The sequence below is a fragment of the Rhincodon typus genome, chromosome 7 (assembly GCF_021869965.1).
Source record: "Rhincodon typus isolate 14 chromosome 7, sRhiTyp1.1, whole genome shotgun sequence".
In the NCBI taxonomy this organism is placed as follows: domain Eukaryota; kingdom Metazoa; phylum Chordata; class Chondrichthyes; order Orectolobiformes; family Rhincodontidae; genus Rhincodon; species Rhincodon typus.
Window position 1 is genome coordinate 53,904,537 of NC_063338.1, and position 22,919 is coordinate 53,927,455.

The following is a 22,919-nucleotide window of genomic DNA, read 5'->3' on the forward strand; positions in this document are numbered from 1 at the left end:
TCAAGAACAGTCAGCGTGGTATTGTTATGGAGTGGTTATGTCTGATCAACTTGACTGAATTTTTTTAAGGGGCGACCAAAGGTGTAAATGAGGGCAATGTTTTTGAGGCAATTTACTTGGACCTCAGTAAGGCTTTTAATAAGATCCCACTTGGGTGACTGATAGAAGAGGTAAGAGCCCATAATATTCAGGGAAATTTGGTAAATTGGATCCACAGTTGGCTGAATGGCAGGAAACTGAGGGTGATGGTTGAGGCGTGTTTTTCTGACTGGAAGGCTGTGTCCATTGGGGTCATTGGTGGGGTTCTTGCTGTTTATGGTTTATATAAATGATTTAGACTTGAATGTAGGAGGATTGGTCAGCATGTTCACAGATGATACAAAAATTGGAGGAGTGGTAAATCGTGCTGCTGTGTTCCAGCAAAGATCAGCTCAAGTTGGAAGAACAGCACATTATTTTCCGCTTGGGTCCCTGCATCTCTCCGGACACGATATTGAGTTCAATAATTTTAGGGTCTGAACTCTCCCATGTCCAAGCCCCCTACCCCACACACCAAGCTATGTTATCACATAGTTTGTCATTACGCACTGCCTGTTGTTAGTCACCAACAGTCCCCATTGACAACTATTCACCCTCTTGTTCAGATCATTATCAACACTTTTGTCTGTCCAACTGTTCTTCTCTCTGTTTGGCCTCTATTGCCACCTATTGTTTACTCCTTACCCTTTTCCCCCCCCCCCCCCCCGCGCCACCCTATCTTCTGCATCTAAACTGACATTTTCCTAGCTCTCATCAGTTCTGAGGAAGGATCACCGCACCTGAAACGCTAATGCTTCTATTTCTGTGGCTTATCTGATTTGTAACAATCAGCTGAAGCTGTTTAGCAAAGAGCAAGGCTTCAATTCCCTGTATGCACTTGTTACATTCAAGGAGCAGCAAGGTGTTGACAGAATAACATTATGCAAGTCATACTTCCTGGTAGACAGAAACAATGTAAATCGGAAACTTCTTGAAGCAATTTTCCAAATCACAGGAAATACCTGAGTGGTGACCTCAAAGGCACAGACAAGGTTAGTTTCTAAATATCATTGCTGTATTCCATACTGCTAATAAACAGTGCTTAGTAAATCGGATAGATGAATGTTAGATATTTAACCAAAAGGTGATGAATAAACAGAGCGAGTTGACTTCGGTGTAAGTGTACATTGTTTGTATGCTGGCCCATAGCAGTGAATAAAATTGTACTACTGCTATTGAAATTGAGCCATGCAAGCACATTGAGAAATTTGCAAAAATTGATCATGTAGTTACATGCAACTACAGATTTAATTGGTCTTGATTTACAGCAGGGTGAAGTCAAATTAGGTGAAGACCAGTTATAAGTTGCTTGTATTATATTAGTATATGATAAATGTAGGTTCAGAATTGAAAGATCTAGTCTGATTAACCTTCCTGAACCTTTTGAGGTGTCAGTCCAACTGCAATGTATCTGAAGTTTCAACAGGATTCATCAAATAATCATTAAAAAAAAGATATCTTAATAAAGACAGAAATTGTTGGAAAAGCCGAGTTGCTCTGGCAGTATCTGTGGAGAGAACTCAGTTAACATTTCGGGTTGAGTGACCCTTCCTCGGAATACTGCGATTTCTCTCCACAGATGCTGCCAGACCTGCTGTGCTTGTCAGAAATTTGTTTTTTTTCTGATTTACAACATCGGCAGTTCTTTTGGTTTTTAATCTTAATGAAGATGATATCTATTGTCTAGGAGAACAAGAGGAGCAAATGCACAGAAACAGTCAACTGTAATTTCCCCTCCAAACCACGTCATTCTGAGTTGGAACTGTATTGTTGTTCCTTCATTGTAGCTGGATCAAAATGTTGGAACTCCATTTTGTGCAGCACCTACATCATGTGAACTGCTGCAGTTCCAGAAGACGATGAACCACCACCACTGTCTTTTTTTTAATGTAATTTATTTTTCTACTCAATCTGTTCAGACATATTATTGCACGTCTCTGGAGCAGGTGGGACTTGAACCGGGCCTCCTAGTCCATGGATAGGGACACTGCCATTGCACCTCAAAAGAGTCAACCACCACCTTTATTGAGGACAGTTAGGGATGAGCAGCAGGTGCTGGTTTTGCTAATGATGTCCACATCCCGTGAAAGAGTAAAAGAATGATTCAGGGCAAAAGCTTCAGAAATTGCTTCAGATTAAAAAGCAAGATATCTGAATGAAAGCAAGTGCTGAGTGAAATGCTCACTTGTAGGTTCTGATCCCAGTTTCCTAATTTGGGTCTATGACTTGGATTCAGAATTAAGTGCATGAACACTTTAGGTTGCATTTTCATAGTATTGACAATATATTTGCAAGTATGTACCAGCATTCTCAAAATTGCTTTTATGAGTACTTGATCAGCATCTCACAAGAAACTAAATCATTTGATTACATAATGCTTGTTAGAAACTATATTCATCTTGTTTTGAAAGTTATATTTATATTTTAATGAGTTAAGTTGAAATGGACCAGCAGTCAAGCTTTTGTTTAAGAAGGTTAAACATTAGTTTACTACATGCTATTACTGAAACCTCGTTAAGAATAAAGAGAGAAAGTTAGTAATTAAAAATTAATACCAAGGTTGAAACGAGTATCAATCGGACAAATACCTATAAGACAAGCATGCTCTATCAAGTCTCCATGGTAAATTGCTTGGATCTGTTGCTAGGGTTGGGAAGACCAGGCTTGATGGGCTGAATGGCCAACTCCTGCTCTTCTGTTGCTTGATTTCCTTGTTGCTGAAATGTGACAGTTAATACCTGAAGTCAAATTTGGCGGCTGAGATGCCTTCTGTAGTCGAATAGTTGTGTTTTTTTTTCAGTACAGGTAGACTCAACAGATCAACAGTTTTTGTGGGAGAGAGGATTCTTGGTTTCTGGTACTGCGGGTAAGGCATCTTTCTTTAGCTGCCTAGCTACTTTATCCAGCAGGCTGTTAGCGATTCTACAATAAAAACAGTGCTGGAGAAACTTAGGTCTGGCAGCATAGCGCTCTCTCACTGAGAGGGGGATAAGTTCTGGATGGTTTGAAATGCAATCTGTCAGTTTTCCTCTTTCTACGCTAACTGGTGTTACCATCTGACTGCCGAAAGCGGTGTTGCCTTTCATAGCAGTCCTCCTTCCTTCTGTGGTTCTTAGTCTTGGTTCTGGACAATGCCTATTGTACTTCTTCTGCAGTGAGTCGTCTGTGAATGGTTATCTCCTGGACAAAGTCTTTACATGTCTTGTCTCTTTGTATTCCACTTTGAGCTTGTAGTTGTATACGCAGGTGTTTTTAAAATACATAAATATGGGAGCAAGTGCATACAACAGTGCACCAGAAGCTACATATCAGTAGCTTGATAATTTGAAGCGTTGTTAGTTTATGAAGGAGCAGTTAGCTTCTGAATTTTAAAGATTTCCAATTCAACTACAGCCCTAGTTTGTCTTGTCTGAACTGTGGCACCTTCTACAATGTAGTATCCTTTTTAAACCATCAGTTATGCAATAGGATTTCAAGTCATGAATCGACCAAGTTTGCTACCACCTGAGCCAAGTTGACACTCCTGAATTTAACAGGTTTTATGAAAGCACCTCCACAGGGAATGAAAATTCTACAGGGATATGGTGTTTTGGAGCTGGACCAGCAGATGAGCAGTTGATATTTGGGATTGTGAGGGGAAAATAGAGCAGAACTGTGTTTGTAGCACCTCAGCTAGCTCCGTGTTGTTTTGAGGAGCGGCAAGGTTTGCATTATCTCTTTCCTTATTTGCAGAAATTCCTATATATGAGATTCAGTTTGCCATTGATAGGTGATGCTTGTGGAGGTAATTTGTGCTTTCCCTTGGAAGTTTGATTTGATGTGTTTAATAGCTGCTCATAAAATATGGAAATACTTGGGGAATTGTAATAAATGCTTTTCAGCTGAATTGATATTCTGTAGCTTCCCCGCTTAGTGTCATTTTGCTTTTTCAGTGATTGTTTTTATACAAAAAAAAGGCAAGTGTTTAAGCTCCCAGGTCACTTTTATTCGCTGAAAGTGTTCTATGGTAATATGTTGGGTTTTGCAGATGGAGCTTTACTGTGCAAATGTTTTATTGGAAACTATAGTCAGCGTTGAAACGCAGTATACAAAAACACAATTCTGTGTTTACGTCCTAACCACAATTTTATAATAATATGTCATTCCCTCCTGCAAACTGTTCTGTAAGTAGACCTTCTTTTAAGAGAGTTAACACTTAAGTCTTGCTGCATTAGATACAAATGCATTATTTTAAGAATTTACATTTCTGCTCTGTGACTGCCCACAGTGGTTATCTTTGTCCTGCGGGCTACGTCAGTTCTGGCATCTGTTTTCTGTGGAGAATTTGCCATAGCTTTTCATCCAGGTACTTTTCTTCTGCCTGTGCTTTTTTCTAATTGCTACCAAATGATAATTTAGCTGCAACTTTCTCTTTTGAGTTTTTCATGAACTTTAGAATGTGTATGTTTGTTGTTGATGTTATATAAGAACCAGGAGCAAGAGTAGGCAATTCAGCCCCTTGAGCCTGCTGCGCTATTTAATATGATCGTGGCTGATCTCATGTTATCCTCAACTCTACTGTCCTGCCTGCTCCCCACAATCATTCAACCCATTACTAATTAAAAATCTATCTATGTGCCAGCATCCAGCACACTCTGGGATAGTGAATTCCACTGATTCACAACCCTTTGAGAGAAGTCATTTCTTATTCCCCTTTAAATCTGCTGCCCCATATCCAAAAGAGAGACTCTGACCCCTCTTTCTAGATTTTCCACATGTTGGGCACATCCACTGTATGTCTACTTTGTCAGTCTCCTTTAGCATCTGATATACCTCCAGATAGATCTCATCTCATCTCATACTTCTAAATTCCAGAAAGCGTAGGCCTAAACCGCTCCATCTCTGTTCATAAGACAAACCCCTGACGTCTGGAACTAATCTAGTGAACCTTCTTTGAACTGACTCCAATGTGAATATATCCGTCCTCGAGGGGACCAAAATTGTACGCAACATACCAGGTGTGGTCTCACTAATGCCTTGTACATTTGCAGAAACACTTCTCTACTTTCCAACTCCATTGCTAAAGGAATAAAGGCAAATTGGATATAAAATTGAAGGTACGAGACCAAGGGTGGTGGTAGAGGGTTGCTTTTCGGACTGGAGACCTGTGCCACAAGAATCTGTGCTGTATCTGCTGCTTTTCATCATTTTATATAAATGATTTGGATGTGAATATAGGAGAAATGGTTAGTAAGTTTGCAGATGACACCAAAATAGATGGTGTAGTGGACAGTGAAGGAGATTATTTCAGAGTACAATAGGACCTTGATAGATGGGCCCATTGGGAGAGTGGCAGATGGAGTTTAATTTAGATAAACATGAGGTGTTGCATTTCAGTAAGGCAATCCAGGATAGGACTTGTACAGTTAATGGTAGGGCCCTGGGGAGTGTTGCTGAACAAAGTGACCTAGGAATGCAAGTGCATAGTTCTTTGAAAGTGGAGTCACAGGTAGACAGGGTGGTGAAGGTGTTTGATACGCTTGCTCTCACTGGTTAGATCATTAAATTTAGGATTTGGGGTGTCTTGTTGCGGCTGTACAGGATGTTGGGCGAGGCTAATTTTAGAATACTAGATACAAATCTGGTCGCCGTACTATAGGAAGGATGTTGTCAAACTTGGGAGGATGGAGAAAAGATTTACAAGGATGTTGCTGGGGCTGGAGGGTTTGAGTTCTAGGGAGAGGCTGAATATGCTGGGGTCATTTTTCCTGGAGTGTCAGTGGCTGAGGGGTGACCTTGTAGAGTTTTATAAAATGATGCAGGACATGAATAGGCTATATAGCCAAAGTCTCTTTCCTAGTGTGGAGACTAGATGGCATAGGTTTAAGGTGAGAGGGGAAAGATTTTAAAAAAAGGACCTGAGGGGTAACTTCCATGCAGAGGGTGGTGCGTTTCTGGAATGAGCTGCCAGGGGAGGTGGTGGAGGCGGGTACAATTACAAAACTTGAAAGGCATCTGGATGGGTGCATGAATGAAAGGGTTTTGAGGAATATGGGCTAAAGGCTGGCAAATGAGATGTCTGGTCAGCGTGGATGAGTTAGACCTAGTGGTCTGCTTCCATGCTGTATGACTCTACAAAATTCCATTTCCTTCCTTATTACCTGCTGTACCTGCATGCAAGTGATTAACGCACAAGAACCCTTCCTCACTCTACCCAAAATGTTAAACTGATTTCTCGCTACAGATTTTGCCAGACCTGGTGAGCTTTTCCAGCAATTTCTATTTTTGTTTTTGATTTACAGCATCCACAGTTCTTCTGGTTTTTATTTAGAACCTCTGACACTTTTGGTTATACCTATCAGCCAGGACTCCCTGATTGGGTTAACAGCCCAAATCAGGGAGCTCATTCTGAGAGATCCACCTGGCTGGCCTCGTTCCAGTCAGTACACTTGCTACCTTTATCCTAGCATATTATTTCCCTTTCTCAAGGCAGTTGAACTTTGGGAACCATCACATTTCCCATATAGGCATCTGCACTGGACTTTGTTTTAACCTCCCAAATTGGTTTCATTCCAAATGTGGCAGCCACACTTGATGAACTATTTCAACATATTATTGTTCGAAACTATATTTTGCTTTGATAAGTTAACATTTCACATGATTGTGACAAAAGCTCAACATTATTGCCATAATGCATCTTGTGAATCAATAAAATGCAATATCCATGCTTTGCCGTTTTTGTTTTAATTCTCTCTAAGATGTGACTCAGCAGAATGAAAGAGTTAATTAGATCAAGAAAAGAAACGGAAGATGTCCACATAACTTGCTGTGTCGAGTTTCCAGCTGCTTTATCTCTTTAGTATGACCTCTCACCAACAATAGTGAGAGCTGAGCCTTGCTCCGGTATCAAGTTCTTAATCCAGTGGAACACCCTCCTGCTGTTGAAACTACTTTCTCTTTGACAAGTGAGAATGGGATAATATGTGGCTTGTAGAAATCCTTTGAAAATATGTGACATACCTTGGTGTATGGTGGGGAGAAGAATTGGCATATGCAGCAAGAGGGTTAAATTAGCTGCAGAGCTAATAACCAGTCTTGATTGTGAATGCACTGCTCATAAATCGAGAGTTTGGGTTTACAGATGATCTCACATTACTTGATCCTCCATAATATGTCCTTTACCACTCTTTTCAAAGTGCATCTCCCTTTAATGGCTGGAGATAGCTATAAACAATGGCATTCCACTGGATTTCCCATTGTTTCAGTTGGCCAGTGACGTGAGGAAAACTGTTGCCATTAGTAGTTTCACTTTGTACTCAAGTGACACGTGATCATGGAAATTGATCAAACATCATGTCACCATCAAATACTGACTGAGTGGATACTCCACCTGTTACTGCCTAATGTGCTAGTTATGAAAATTGTGCCAGTAATTTATGATTTTCTTTTGCCCGTAAAGGTGAAGAATATTAATGGAAGACAGTCATTTACGGCACAGAAAAATAGTCATTTATGGTGTGGAAGGGGGTGCCATTTGGCTCATTGAGTGAATGAATTTATTTCAGCTACTAGGTATGAGAATCCTGTTCTACCAGATGAGATATAGCACAATGCACTACAGCCCCATCTTCAGAAGATTATCCTTTCTGCACTAAGAGTGACAGTTTTATATTTTTACATTTCAGATGTTCGCATTCTGTGGCTTCTCAATGAGATTGCACGTTAGTGACAAATAGAGACGAGCTATTGATGCAGATCTGTGCCCGGACAAATCAGGGCATGGGTCCAAGAATTCAGCAAGTGCTTGTTCATTCTCTCATTCATTAAGGTTTCCGATGCTCTTTTGTCTTATCAGCTTTCATTCCTAGCAAATTGATGGTGCAAATTATATTCAGGACAAAGTATGGAGGGAAAAAAAAAGTATGGCTAGTGGTGCATTTTTCAAACAAGTTAATAATTTTTGGGCTTGTGGAGAGGATTCCCTGAAATCTATTGACTTTTTGGGCTTCTGTGCTGCTTTAATGAAGTTAAGTGAGAGTGTTTGTTGAGCTTGAAACAGGAGCACTTGTAAATTTTAATTTAAGCTAATACTCGATTGCTAAAAGTTTAAAAGTACCTAAACCATTACAGAAGCCAACCTTCCAACCATGGACTCCATATACCCGGTTTGCTGCCATGGAACGGCTGCTAACATCCTAAAAGACCCATCGTACCTTGGTAATGATCTTCTACAACCTCATCCATCAGGTAGAAGATACAGAAACCTGAACACGCCCCAGAAGGTTCAGGAACAGCTTCTTTCTGGCCATTATTAGACTGATGAATAGACTCTCTAGCCTCAAATAATGCTGATCTTGCAAATGTTGATCTTGCCTAGCACACACCCTGTGCAACATAGCCAGTACGCCTCTAAATATTTTTGTGTACATCCTTGCTTACTATGATCTGCCTGTACGGCTTGTAAACAAAGTTTTTCACTGTACTTTGGTACATGTGACAATAAATCAATCAAACTTGAAATTAAAGCTGAAAGCAAATCCAAATTGCTAGATTAGCTCATCCTTGCGCACTTCAATTTACTTTACAATCTACTTTAAAATCTTAAATAAACCCTGTGTATCGCAGTGACTTCGACTACGGTGTGTTTGCCACAGTGACTGACATTTTTGGGATGGAAAGTAAAATATCCATAATCAGTTATGACCACACAAACAAAGAACACACTTGGGTCACTTGCCCCTCTGAGCCTGCTCCACCATTGAAGAAGATTGTGTGTAGAGTGAACTTCCTGTTGAAGTGGTGGATGTGGGTACAGTTAGAGCATTTAAAGGACATTTGGATGGATATACGAATAGGAAAGGTTTGGAGGGATATGGGCCAGGAGCAGGCATGTGAGACAAGTTTAGTTTGGGGTTATGTTCAGCATGGATTAGTTGGATCGAAGGGCCTGTTTCTGTGCTGTATGACTCTGATTTGATTTTAACCTCAACTCTACATTCCTGCATACTGCAATAATCTTTTATCCCTTGTTTCTGCCCGAAGATATTTTAACTCTACTGAATCCACTGCTTTTTAAGGAAGGGAATTCCAAAGACCCTCAACCCTCAAATATTTTTTCCTCATCTCTGTCTTGAATGGGTGATCCCTTATTTTTGAACTATGACTCCTCATTCTAGATTTTCCCACGAGGAAACATCCTTTCCACATCCTCCCAGTCAAGTCCTGTCAGAATCTTGTGTGACTAGCCTTTCCTCGGCCATCCACTCATTCCAGGTAATGGAGCATGCACCAAATGGACAGACTGTGTAATCGGTGCTTTTCACAGTCGATTTTTAATCGATCTGTTGACAGGTCTAATGAGTTGACAGTTTGTGTTTATGAGCGTGTTATATGTTTGTGATGACTTCTAACATTTCCAAGTTCACCTGACCTATCAAAAGGGCTCATTACCTCCCCTAAAGGTACCCCAGTGCTAATCTGGCTATTTAACGGATCCACAAAATACGGACACGCTGTTACTAAGCCGACCTGCACACTTTGAGGTGCAAACTTCCAAAATATACTTAAATGGCTAATTACATTTGTAAAGTGTGTGTGTGTCAAAGAGATGCACTTTTCCTGTTCCCATTGCAATAAAAATAGGAAGTGCCATTTCAGGGCCAGACTTGTGATATTTGGGCTGTTCCACTACTCTCACCAATGTGAAAAGGCTCCACATTACAGTGTGAAACCTGAGCTATGTCTGCAACTTTTGCTAAAGCTGTAGCTAAATACTTAAAATTCAAGTTTCATAAATTCATCACTGTAGAGAGTACTGTAAATTGATTTTAATGATGGTGAAACAATTTAATCACTTTGTGAATAAAGGTTACTTTAAATGGACATTTGTTAAATAGATTAACTGTTGGTAAAAATATGAAATTTTCATTTGGTGATATTACAGTTTGCAGAAGGTACTGCAACATCTAGAATAGCAAATTGTGATTTGATGTACAGGTAATGTTTCCTTTATTACAGACTAATGAGGGAGTTCAGAAAACAACTTATACAATGTTCAAAGCTGTTCTGAAGAAAAGTCGTGAAGGTGGAAGAGGGGGCAAGAAAGAGATTGGTACGTAGTGAGAAATGTTTTAATTGGGAATACAAACTTCTTAATTGTTGGTGCCCTCATGATTTTTCACTTCTTATTTTTATCATTTATGGGTTGGAACGGAGAGCTGAATGTGAACTTTGAACTGTGAGCAGCAACTTGTTTTCTTAAACAAAGAATGGTTTTTGGGTTTATTTTGTGAGGCAAGGCCTGGAGCTGATTGCTGATTGCTGGTTGATTGTTGAAAAGAGTGCTATATAGACACTTTGACTCTAGAGAAGCGTTATATTTAAGCAGATTGAAGATATTTGAATGGTAACAGGAGTTTGATATGGAGACACCCAGTCTAACAAGTAGAAGCCAGAGTTTGAACTCTGTTTAGGTCAGAAACATTGTACCTGCAAAAGCAACAGAATGGAGGTTAGATTACTCCCTGGTTGTCCTCACATTATCAACTAATTGAAAGTTCAATGCATAGATTCTTGGTAATAAGAATTAAATGAATATTCCTCCAATCCTAGTGGAAAGTATCTGCATGCATAGGTGTCTTCAGAAACCGGCTAAGATATAATCCCATGCACCTGTGATATTATGGATCATGGGGTAGGCTTATGTGAACTGACCAGTTAGTTACATCTCAATTATTTTTGGTTCCCTTTGACTTGTCACTTTACTGTGTCGGACTGTCTTTGTGCGACTGGGAAGCTAGAATCAAAGAAGCTTGCATTTAAATTGTACATATTGCTTAGATTAACGTGGTGTACCTTTTATTGTGCTAAAGCTACTGTATTATTAACAAATTATTCAATCTTTTATTTCAGCTATAAAACTAGTGTCTGGTATTGGTTATTGAAAGAGTCTGGATGGTGCCATTGGAGTTAATTTTCAGGGTTATTGAGTATTTTAATTTTACTGTGTTGTGAATACAGGGACAAGGAGGCTGATTGATTTGTCTGCTTGTCTCCATGTTATAACGTAATGGTTTGAGTTGGAAATGGGAGAAAGTGAAACTGTTTTAAAGTGTAGCTCCTGCTTAAGTTTCTTGATAGAAGTTTACAAATTATGCGAGGCACAGATAGCCTTAAGTCTTTTTCCCATGGTAGAATTGTCAGTTATTTGGGGACATAGGTTTAAGGTACATGGGGGAAAGTTTAAAGAAGATGTGAGGGGCAAGTTTTTTTAAATGCAGAAGGCAGTAAGTACCTGGAGTGTGCTGCCAGAGGAGGTATTGGAGGTGAATACAATATCAAATTTCAAGAGGCATCTTGAAAGATGTATGAACAGGCAGGGAATAGAGGAATATTGACAGCGTAAAGGCAAAATGATTTTAATATAGAAAGGAACCGCGTGTCAGTGCAGCCTTGGTCCTCCGAAGGCTTGTTTCTGTGCTGGACTGTTATTTGTTTAAATTACACTGCCAAGTAGAAAATCAATTTCAAATCTAATGTATTATGTTACATACTGCAGTATATTTTATTCTTTATTGGTTTCTCTTCTCCCAACAGTGCTTTATGCACACTCCTTTAATCCCTCTTTTGAAGTTTTCCCCCATTCTTCAATGTTGTCTGACCTCATTATCAGCTTGATTGATTTCAAGAAGACTTTTGATAGCATCTATTGGAATTGCACTCTGGTCTAGTATAAGGCTAGTACAACATCCTAGAGTAGTATATCAGTATGTTCAAAGCCTTGTACTGCAACATCTACGTCAAGATCGTCATGGGCACAGAGCCTCCTTCAACACCAACACATGAGTATGGGAAGATTTGGTATTGTTCCCTATTCCTTTCCTTTAGGTTATTAATTTTGTCATGCAGGAGGCAATGGTGGTGAGAGATTTTGGCTTTCCCTTGCAACACCACCAACTGACTAACTGAAATTTCATAGATAACATCTCCTTGCTGGCCAAAGAATTGTACATAATCAAAGATGTGATCATATCTTTGAATATAGCAGTGCCAAGGTTGACCTACACATCCAATTTGAGAAGATCGTTACAGTGAAGACTGGATGGCAAACAAGACCTTCTCATCACCATTGGGCAACAGAATTAGGAAGCAACATCTCCATGGAGTGTGTTATAAAAAATCAGCATCCTTGTAGGAATTGCAAAAGCAGCATAGATGTTTAAGCAACTTTGCACATTTTGGGCATCCAACACCACCAGTGTGGCCATGAACTGCAAATCTGCATGTCTGTTGTAGCACCACCTGTAATCTATGCTAGTAAGACATGAATGTGTCACATAATCAGACATCTTCCAGCAGAATTCCCTACATAGGATCCTGGGCATCACTTGGAGAGACACCAATGCCAGTCAAGTGCTACGCAGGACTGATCAATGGTGACTACGGGTTATTGAGAGAGAAAAACAGAAAGATGACTGAGACGACTAATAGGGAATGCAGGAGACAAAATAAATATCCTGTCAGAATGGAAGTGAAATGAATGCTAACAGATAAGAAAAGAAATCTGGAAAAGTATGTTTAAGGAGGATTTCAAGTGTGGACATCATAAGAAATTATCTCTTTGGAGATGGTCTCATGTCTCATTGAATAAGGCGCTGGAAATCAAGTCCTGCCTTTCCTGGAGTTGTCACAATAGTTAGAGATTTTATCAAAATATACAAAATTCCACAATTTACTTGTCTTTTTAGACTGAAGTTGACAGAATACATGTCCAAGTTTCTGTACGTGACAAGATTATTACAAGTAAATAGATTCCAGCTACAGGTAAACAACAACAAAACTCCCCCTATACATAGATACAGATAGACAAACGCAGACAGACAAACATTGTGTTATGGGTAGAGAAATCACTTTTTGTAAGACCAGTGCTCGCCCTGTTAACTCTTCTTTAAAATATCTAGAAAAACTCTTAGTGTTTTTATATTTTTAGCTAACTTTTTCTCATACTTTCATTTTTCCATCTTTCAGTCACTATTTTAAAAAAAAATCTTACCACTCTTCTGAGCTGCCACCCATTTTTCTCCTTCAAATTTGATAGTATCAGCAAGTTTTATTGTTCACTATGGATTGTGACTCCTCCCCTTGGAATTTTTATTTCATGTTGGAAAGTATACGTTCTGTGTTTCCGTACTGACTAGAATATAATGTGAGGTTATGGACTTTGACAGGAAGAATAGAAAAGCTGAACATCATTTAAATGGAGCAAGACTGCAAAGAGGGATTTGGGAGTCCTCATAGATAAATTACAAATTGGTATCCAAGTGCAGGTAATAGGGAAGGCATATGGAATATTGGTCTTTATTTCAAAGGTAATGGACTATAAAAGTAGGGAGGTCTTGCTAAACCTATACAAAGCACTTGGAATACTATGAATAGTTTTGGTCCTTTTACCTAAGGAATGATATACTGGCATTTAAGGCAGTTCAGAAAAGATTCACTCTGTTAAATCTGGGTATCCAGAGATTTTCTAATAAGGAGAGGTTGAGTAGGTTGGCTCTGTACTCATTGGAGGCTCAGAAGAATGGGAGGTGACCTTATTGAAACAGGGTAGATGCTGAGATTGTTTCCCCTTGTGAGAGTCTCCAATTTGAAGTCATAACCTCAGAATAAGAGGTCACCCCCTTAATATTGATGAGAAATGTTTCTCTCTCGGAAGGTAGTGAATGTGTAAACTTATTTACGCTGTGGGCTAAGATTGCCAGTCTTTAATCAGTAAGGGAATCTAGGATTGTGGGTAGTCGTACTGGACCACAGAGCTGTTCTCTCATTAGGGAGAGATGCTGTGAGCTGGTTTAACCCGAGGGTCACCATGCCACAGGTGAAGGGAAGAGGATAAAAAGGAGAGTCCTTCATGGTTACCTTAGCTGGTGTTAAACCCATGCTGTTGTGTTACTGTCATTGCAATACAATGGTCCACCCAACTATTTCATTGGGTACATAGATGTCTACTAAGGTTGATGTGCCAATCGCTCCTGCTACAAATAGAACAGAGTATTGGAGACGATTGAGTTTTTGATTGAGTTTCTGGTTCAGGATTTCATCTCCTTGTGTTTTCTCTCTGCTACTGATGCAAGTTTGCTTTTCAAGGAGGATACGTTTTATTTTGTTTGTTTGCGCCAGGTGCAACGATCCTGACTGATCTAACCCCAGGACTGCAGTGTTTAAAGAAGGTGATCACCAATCTTGAGCAACTAAGACTGGGTCTTTGTAGCAATGCTCATGTCCTATGAAGGAATGACACACAAGTTTCAATTATTGATTTTTGTTGCTATAACATTGAGCGTACTGTCTGTTTGTTTAAAGCTGTGATCCCAGCTCTCCTTTCACTCTAAACTGAATAATCTGGATTTACTTTTCAGATTTTTTCAACCATCTTAAAAATCCTCAAATCACCTTTCGTGTGTCTCCAGGTTGCAAAGATAGTTTTCAGTATTTTCTTGTTATTTAGACTTTTGATATTCTGTGCACTGCCTTCAACATGTGTTTCATGTGTGTTTTGGCATTTGAAACCAGATACAGTCCTCAGTGCGTCCTGCTGGATATAAAACTCAAATGGCCTGACCACAACAGTTTGGTCAGAAGTTCTTTTAACTTCTGAATTGTTTGGTTAGGAAGTTCAGTATTTTGCTGACATTCATCATTGTTCTGCATTTGTTGGACACGTCAAGTCTGTTAAACCTCTAAGCTTTATTCTCAGCTATTTCTGCACCATTCAAGGAGTATGTGTGCTGCTATTTTTGCTAGCTTTGGTTTCATCTGCTGTTTTTCTTTTTGTTCCTGCACCTTTCACTCGGCTGTTTCTGTATTTTTTGAGCTGCTCCTGTGATTTTTAATGGTGCTCTTAGCTTGGTGTTAAAAGTAAATTTGACATTTTTGCTTTCAGTTTCCTAATCCAAATCATTTTAAATTTGAAACAGTGGTTAACATAATTCTGGGACCTGTTCACCTTTTTTCATGCCCTCCTCGCCTTGAAGTAACAGTTCTAATATATGCTCTTTCCCTTCATGTCATGGTAGTGGCTCTAAATCTTCTCCCAAGTCTTTCTCAGCATTGTTAAGTTGAATGTCATCTACTCCTTGGGTGGTTTGTTCTCTGCCTTTTTTAACATGTTTAACCTTGCTGTTTATATCTTGAGTAATGGAGTATTGGAATCATGCTTGGAATCTAAAATTTTTGTTATTTTTTAAGAACTATATTGGTCACACTTTTTAAACAAAAACAAGCATTTGAAAGCATGAAAAATTATAAATAATTGGAGAAAAAGCTATCATTTAATTCTCATTTATTTTAGCCTGATTTCAGAAATTTACAAGTTTTATGGTGGGATGACTACAAGTACTTCAGCAATTTGTGTTAAAGCCCAGTTCCTAATAATGCATTAACTGAAAGTCCTATTATGAAATTTGCTGGTGGCAATGGAAGGTGACAAAGGTGAGAGGTAGGAAATTGAACATTAGACAAAAGCCCCAAAAAATATACCTTGCATCAAATCAGTGTTAATGGTTTATGGCATAAAAGCAGCAGGCGAGTTATTTACAGCTTTATCGTGTTCTTTATCACTCTTCTGTTGACACAGTACTGTCCTTTTTAAAACATTGCGTTTTTTGACTTAATCATGTGAAGCAGTGGATAATCCTAGTAAAGATTTTGTGCACGTTTTAATATTCAAGACAAGTTATTTGATCCAAACCTTTTAGTTGTGTTGCAAAGACTGTTTGTTTTAAAACCTCTCAACAGTTCTGCATTGTAACTAGATGATAGATGTGTGGTATTGATTTGGCTTTAACCAAAAAGTGGTGAAAGCCTTAAGAATTTCTTTATATTTGAATCATGATTCGTATTATTATATGCAGTAATTGTCTTCACTTTTTATTTGTTCTTTTCCATTTAATTTTCTTAAGCAGATGTGTACAAAATGGAGCAACAGAAAGTGAAACCACACCCCTCAGTTGATTGTGTACAGCAGTGGCAGAAGAAAGGTAAATAATCCAAAACATGCTGAAATAGTCCTTATCATAACTTAAAAATAAAGCTTCGTTTCAGATATTTCTTTCGTTTGAAAACTTGAGATGGATGTAAAATTTACCCTGTAAGGTTCTTAATTTAGCAAAACTTGACTTGTTGCTGGATATTCTGCTATTCTCATTGATCATAAGATAAATCTTTCGCATGCTTACTCATCTTCATATTTTCAGTCTTTCCAATCTTTTAAAATGTAACTTTGACCAACTTCTCACTTTTTGGGTGTTTGTGCAGTTACAACTATTGCATGTTATTTAGACAATGACAAGCTCTATCCTGTCGATTTTACAAACTTCTGTTTAATAAAACCTGGGAGCAAACTGTACCATTGGAAGAGCTGTTCCATGGCTAAGTTAAATAATAGCCTGGCACATAATAAAGGATTACATCTTAGAGAAATTGCGTCAGTCACTACCGTCACCATTCTTGAGTAGGTCCTGCCCACTGGTGGGACATATTCAGATCACTGTGGACTTGAGTTTTTTTTTAAACAAGGATTCCTAGAAATCATAAAGCTGGTGGAACTGGCGACAATGGCAACACAACCCTTTTGATCCAATATCGTCCTCCTGACTAAACCCTGGGGGGCTCGTGCCAAAATTGGCCAACCTGTCTCCCAGACTAGTCAAGCAATTGCCTTGCATAGGAAAACTCATGGAATCATGTTTTACAGACTACGTCCCTAACAACAGCATCATCATCCCTCTGTCTGCCCTGTACTACAGGCAGGACAAGATGCAGCAGGTATTGTGGCATAGGGGTATAAGGAGAGAGTTTCACTGAGTCTTCAGTATACCATAATCTTTGATTCCCTTGCCTAACAAAAATCAGTCTAGCATTTCAGAACGGTTGAGGTTTCAAGCCGAAACTTTAACACTGATTTCTTTCTACAAATGCTGCCTGACCTGCTGAGCTTTTCCAGCAATTTCTGTTTTGGTTTCTGATTTACAGCATTCATAGTTCTTTGGGTTTTTAAAAATGTATGTACCATTCTCTTAACAACATTCAATGATACTGCATTCTGAAACAGTTTCAAAGTAGCACAACTGTCAGAGTGAAAAATGTTCTCCTCAACTCTATTCAAAAAAGGGCAATTTTAAAACAATGCCCTTTAGTTCCAGTCTTGCCCACAAGAGGAAACTGCTTTCCATATCTGCTTTCTCAAGAGCATTCAGGTTCTTATTTTTCAATGAAATCATTACTCGGCCTTCATACCTCAAACTGTAATGAAGAGAAACCCAGCATGCCCAACCTATCCTCATAAGACAAGCTATTTCTCTAGGTATCAAGCTAGTAAACCACCTCTGATCCACCTCCAAAGTATTTATATCCTTCTTTAAATAAGGTGACCAAGACTGCGCACACAATTCAAGATGTAATCTCATCTATTTCCTATTACTACAGGATAACATCCTTACTTTTACATTCAATAGCGGATAGCATCCCATTTCCTTTCTGTACTGTAGTTTATTTACTGTAACTGCATGTTAACTTGTGATTGGTGTACTAGGGCACCTGATTTCTGCGGTCGTTTCCACTTGACTAATAATGTTTTCATTCTTTCTGCTAAAGTGAACAGTTTCACGTTTTCCCACATTATTCTTTATCTGCCAGAGTTGTGCCCACTGTCGCCCTACGTATATCCTTCTGTAAGCTCTTTGTCTTTATTCACAGTGTTGTTTCCTACCTCCCCATTATGTAAAGTTAGAACTAAAGTTAGAGGAGTAAAATTAGGAATCCCTTTTTCTCACAAATAGTTGTTCCTGCTGTTCTCTAACCTCCAATGCTATCCTCTCCTCTGCAATGTGTCCTTCCAGTTTTTGTCATCCTTTTTTCTCTCTCTCTTTTCTACCTCCTTTTATCCTCCTTCACCATTTCTAGTTTATTTTTGGGCATAGTGGTATTGAGTCATCCTATAACTATTATGTTGACAGACCTCTATCGTCCATGATTCTTAGAAAATAGTTATTGTATACTATTTGTTTTCAGCAGGAAACTTTTGTACTGATCATTGTGGTCAAGTTGGAATGTCAGATGATGCTTCTGGCCAGTTCTCCATTCAAGAGGAGATATGCAAAATGAGCACGTCTAAAGGAGTGTCCATGTCACTTCCATCCTCACCACTTTTGCCACGCCAGTCACTTACTAATCATACACGGGCAGGCAAAAGGTCCCCAGGTATAAATTTTACATAACAGCAGCCGATTACTTTTTAATAACTGTACAGAAAATGAATTTAGAGCTCAATGTTTTCCTTTAACAATTATACCTGATCATTTTCTTTAATGTTGGAGTTAACTTTCTGAGTTCTGTTCAATTTTCTCCTGTTTCCTCCAAGCATTATGCACTTGCAGTTGAATCTGTATATCAGCGCTAATTCTTCAAAAAAATTCAGCTGGTTTAGATGCTGCCTTGTATTTTATAAATGTTCTTGAGTAAGCATGAACATCTACTTTAGTTTGAGACTCCTAGCACAATATGTTCAAGAACATTGGTGTTTCTTGAAAACTTCTGAAAATTTCCAAAAGCAGCGCTTCTACATATGCAGAGATAGTTGTAGAGCAGCCCTGCTCAAAAGAAATTTGTGATCTCTATTCATGCAGGGTAATATAATTTGTAATGCTTTAGTTTCATCTGAGTATTGTAGTGAAAATAATATCTTTAAATGAGTACTACAGGTTGTAATTAAATAGCTAAAATGAATAGCTATTTATGTTGTGTCTGGAATAATTATTTACCTTTTAAAGTATTTATAACAAGTCGGTCACTATCAAACTGCATGATGGTTGGCTGACCAACAGGAAGCTATGAGGATATTTAGGTCACTTTCAGGTTGGGAAACTAATTGGTAGTGTGTCATACAGATCCGTACTTGGGAGAAGGGACAGAGTGTATCATACTCACATTTGCTGGGGATTAAAAGGTAGGAAACAAGTTGTAATGTGAATACAGATTCTGTGAATTAAAGATAGGTTAAGTGAGCAGGCAAAAATTTGGAAAATACAGTTCAGTATGAGCAAATGTAGGGTTGTGCATTTGAGTAGGAAGCAAAATATATAAATGAAGAGGGACTAGAGAATACTGCGGTTCAGAGGAATCTGTGTATCCTTGTACATGATTGCAAAAGCTAGTGAGCAGGTACACCAAATAATTAAATGGAATTGGCAACCTTTATTGTAAAGGGGATGGAGTATAAAACGGAAGGCTTGTTACAACTGTATAGGGTTTTGGTGCACCTGCACTTGAGTATTGTGTACAGTTTTGGCCTAATTTCTTAAGGAGGGATATACTCACTCTGTTTCTGCAATGGAGGCAGTTCACAGAAGAACCATTAAGTTCGTTCAAATGGACTGAATGTATGCACTTATTGATTAAGAAAGTCTAAATATTTAACTTACACAAACTGAACTTAGTAGTTGGCATTAAATTGAAATCTGGTTCAAATCCTGCAGTTGCTAGCCTTAAGCAGAGCTTTTCTTAGAGGTTGTAGTAAGAACATGTATATCTTCAATTTCTACTAAACTAACTTAGTTTGTAGTTTGAGTTGGCAGTAAACTGAAATCTACAGTTGAAATTCTGTAGTTAGCCTTCAGTGGCGTTGTTATCCCCAAGACTTGCACTGAAAGAGCAGACTAATTAAGAATCAGCTGAAGTTGGATCTTCATTATGTGAATCAGACATTTTGTGCTGCAATATAAGCAGTTGACCATAAGCAGTAACTTGGTGTGGCTCAGTAACTAAATGTGACTTATAGAGAGCCAGAAGTGAAGCAGAGAAAAGAAAGATGTATTTGGTTATTTTTGACTAAACAAAGCAGCTGATTGGTGAGTGTTTCTAATCTTTAAAATAAAAGTAAGGTCCTTTTGATGATTAGGTCTCTAGTCTGTCTTCCTCCTTTTCTTAAAGATAGCTTGTTAGGTATAAGGCTGCTGCAGTCCTAGTGTACTGTCGGGTTGCTCTCTCATTAGAGCAAGATGATTCATGTTAAACCAGCATCAGGGTCACCATACCTCAGTTGAGGTGAGCTATTGAGAATCATTCGTGGTAATCTCAGATGGTGCTGGAATTCAAAACCCACATTGTTGGCATCACTCTGCATTATAAACAGGCCATCCAGCCAACTGAGCTAACTTGTCTAAAAATAAATAATGTGTAAAGAGTAGGGTAGGGTTATTAAATAAAACAGTAGCAGGCTGATTTATGTATTGCTGCCACAGTGAGTGGGAACTGCTGGACACTGATGGTCCAGCTAGAATGTATGTAGCAAATGTTTGTAGCTGGAGCAACCTTTGATTGGTTTGAGGATAATTAGAGATAAGAAAATTTTTAGGTAAGTTAAAAATAATTGTGAAGGAATGAGGGCAGAGTTGACTGAGAAAGAAGTTTAACAGCTGAACATTTGATGAACAATAGCAGTTGTTTAAGAAAATAATTCCTGATGTACAGCAAAGATACATGCCAGTAAAGACCGTGGATTCTGAGAAGGAGATAAACTGACCATGGTTAACCAAGAAAGTTGACGATAACATCAAGTTGAAAGAAAAAGCATACTATGAGGCCAGGATTAATGTAAAACAGGATTGTGAAAGTTTTAAAAGCCAACAAAGGATGGCAAGAAACAGTTGAGGGAGAAATCAACTGAGGTCATATTGGCAAGTAATATGGAAATGACAGGCCTAAACAAACATATGCTCTTTACAGAATGAGGCAGGGAAATAATGGAGAACCCGGAAGTAATAATAATTGAATGAATAAAAACAAAGTTGCTGGAAAAGCTCAGCAGGTCTGGCAGCATCTGTGGAAGAGAAAACAGAGTTAACGTTTCGGGTCCAGTGACCGGGAATGTTGCCTTTTGTATCAAAGGGAATCCAGTACAAAAATAGAGTGGTTACGCTAAAACATTAGAAGGTACAAGTCAGATCACACTTTGTACTGTGAAGAGATTTGGGCATCTTTTCTAAGGAAAGATTTACGAGCTTTTTGGAGACAGTCAGAAACAGTTCACCGGGTTGAGATCTGGTATGCAGGGATTGGTTCAGTTAATTGGGCTTGTACTCATTGGAGAGGTGAACTGTTTCTGACTGTCTCCAAAAAGCTCATAAATCTTTCCTTAGAAAAGATGCCCAAATCTCTTCACAGTACAAAGTGTGATCTGACTTGTACCTTCTAATGTTTTAGCGTAACCACTCTATTTTTGTACTGGATTCCCTTTGATACAAAAGGCAACATTCCCGGTCACTGGACCCGAAACGTTAACTCTGTTTTCTCTTCCACAGATGCTGCCAGACCTGCTGAGCTTTTGAAACATTTGATCGTTGGGGAATTTGACAGGGTAAATGGTGGAGAGTTTGTTTCTCCTTGTGGGAGAGTCTAACACTAGAAGATACAGTATCAAAGTAAGGAGTTGCCCCTTTAAGACAGAGAATGAAAAATTTCTTCTGTAATTCCACAGAGAGCTGTTAGAAGGTTAGTTTGTTCAGTGTATTCAAAACTGAGATAACCAGAGTTTTAAGTAAGGCATTGAAAGGGTATTGGGGGAAAAGGCAGGAAAGTAGATTAACAGTTTCACCATGACTCATTGAATGGTGGAGCATATCAATGGGTGGAATGGCCAACTTCTGTTTCTCCATGTTATAGCTGAAACTGAGATGAGAAATTCATTCCCTCGGTCATTAATTTTGAAATTCTCTCCCCTCGAGAGCAATGGAACAATTTCTGTCCTGGTCTGCTATCCATTATCATCTTGCTCTCTAGGCTCCATCTCCACCTATCTGCTCACCTCTCCCTTTCCCCACTTTGACTTTGGCAAAAATCTCACATTTTCCTCACTACTAAACAGTTCTGTTGAAAAGTCACCAGATTTAAAACAATAACTCTGCTTTCTTCCCACAGATGCTGCCAGACCTGCTAGATTTCTGCAGCAATTTGTTTTTGTCAACCTGCTTAACCTTTGCTCATAAGACATTCTCCTCATCCTTCCCTGAACTGCCCCCAGTGAAATGATATATTTCCTTAAATAAGGGGACCAAAACTGCACTCGGTACTCAAGATCTCACCAACACCTTGTACAATTGCAATAAGGTTTCCCTACTCTTATACTCAAGCCTCCTTGAAATAAGGACCAACATTCCGTTAGCCTTCCTGATTATTTGGTGCACCTGTGTGTTAGCTTTCTGTTTTGTGCACAAGTACCCCCAAGTCCCTTTGTGTTGCAGATTTCTGAAGTTTTTTCTATATTTAAATAATACTTTTTTTTAGTTCTCCCTTTGAAAATTAGCCTCACATATTCTGACATTATACTCCATTTTCCCATCTTGCTGCCTGCTTTCTTAACCGATCAATACCTGTCTGTAGACTGTTTATATCCTGCTTGCAACTTGTCTTTCCATCTATTTTTGTCATTGCAAATTTGGCTACAGTACATTTGCTTATGTCCTCTAAGTCATTGACATGTACTGTAAACAGTTAAAATCCTAGCCCTGATCCCTGTGGAACTCCACTGATTGCCACTAGCCAACCTGAAAAATAATCCTTAATTCCCACTTCGCTATTTCCTGCCCATGAATGAATTCTCTATCCATGCCAATATACTACCTCCATCACCATGGGCTGTTATTTTATGACTTAGTCTCTTGTGAGGTGCCTTGTTGAACACCTGAGTCCCTCGTCCAACATACCTACTCATTCCCCTCAATCCACTCTGATTGAGACTTAGTTTAAAAAAAAATCTCTAACTTAGACACCATTTCCCTTTCATGAAGCAATGTTGACTCTGCTTGATT

At 38.9% G+C, this 22,919-nt stretch overlaps 1 protein-coding gene across 1 annotated transcript in view; it reads left to right on the forward strand.

Annotated features, from left to right (window-relative positions):
• The first annotated feature begins 10,056 nt into the window (after positions 1-10,056).
• LOC109913378 (protein TANC1) overlaps positions 10,057-22,919 on the forward strand; it is a 150,709-nt gene continuing 137,846 nt past the window's right edge. The window contains exons 1-3 of the mRNA XM_048599215.1: positions 10,057-10,168; positions 16,020-16,094; positions 18,130-18,315. Coding sequence (XP_048455172.1) covers positions 10,057-10,168; positions 16,020-16,094; positions 18,130-18,315 — 373 coding nt within the window. The remainder of the gene's footprint in view (positions 10,169-16,019; positions 16,095-18,129; positions 18,316-22,919) is intronic.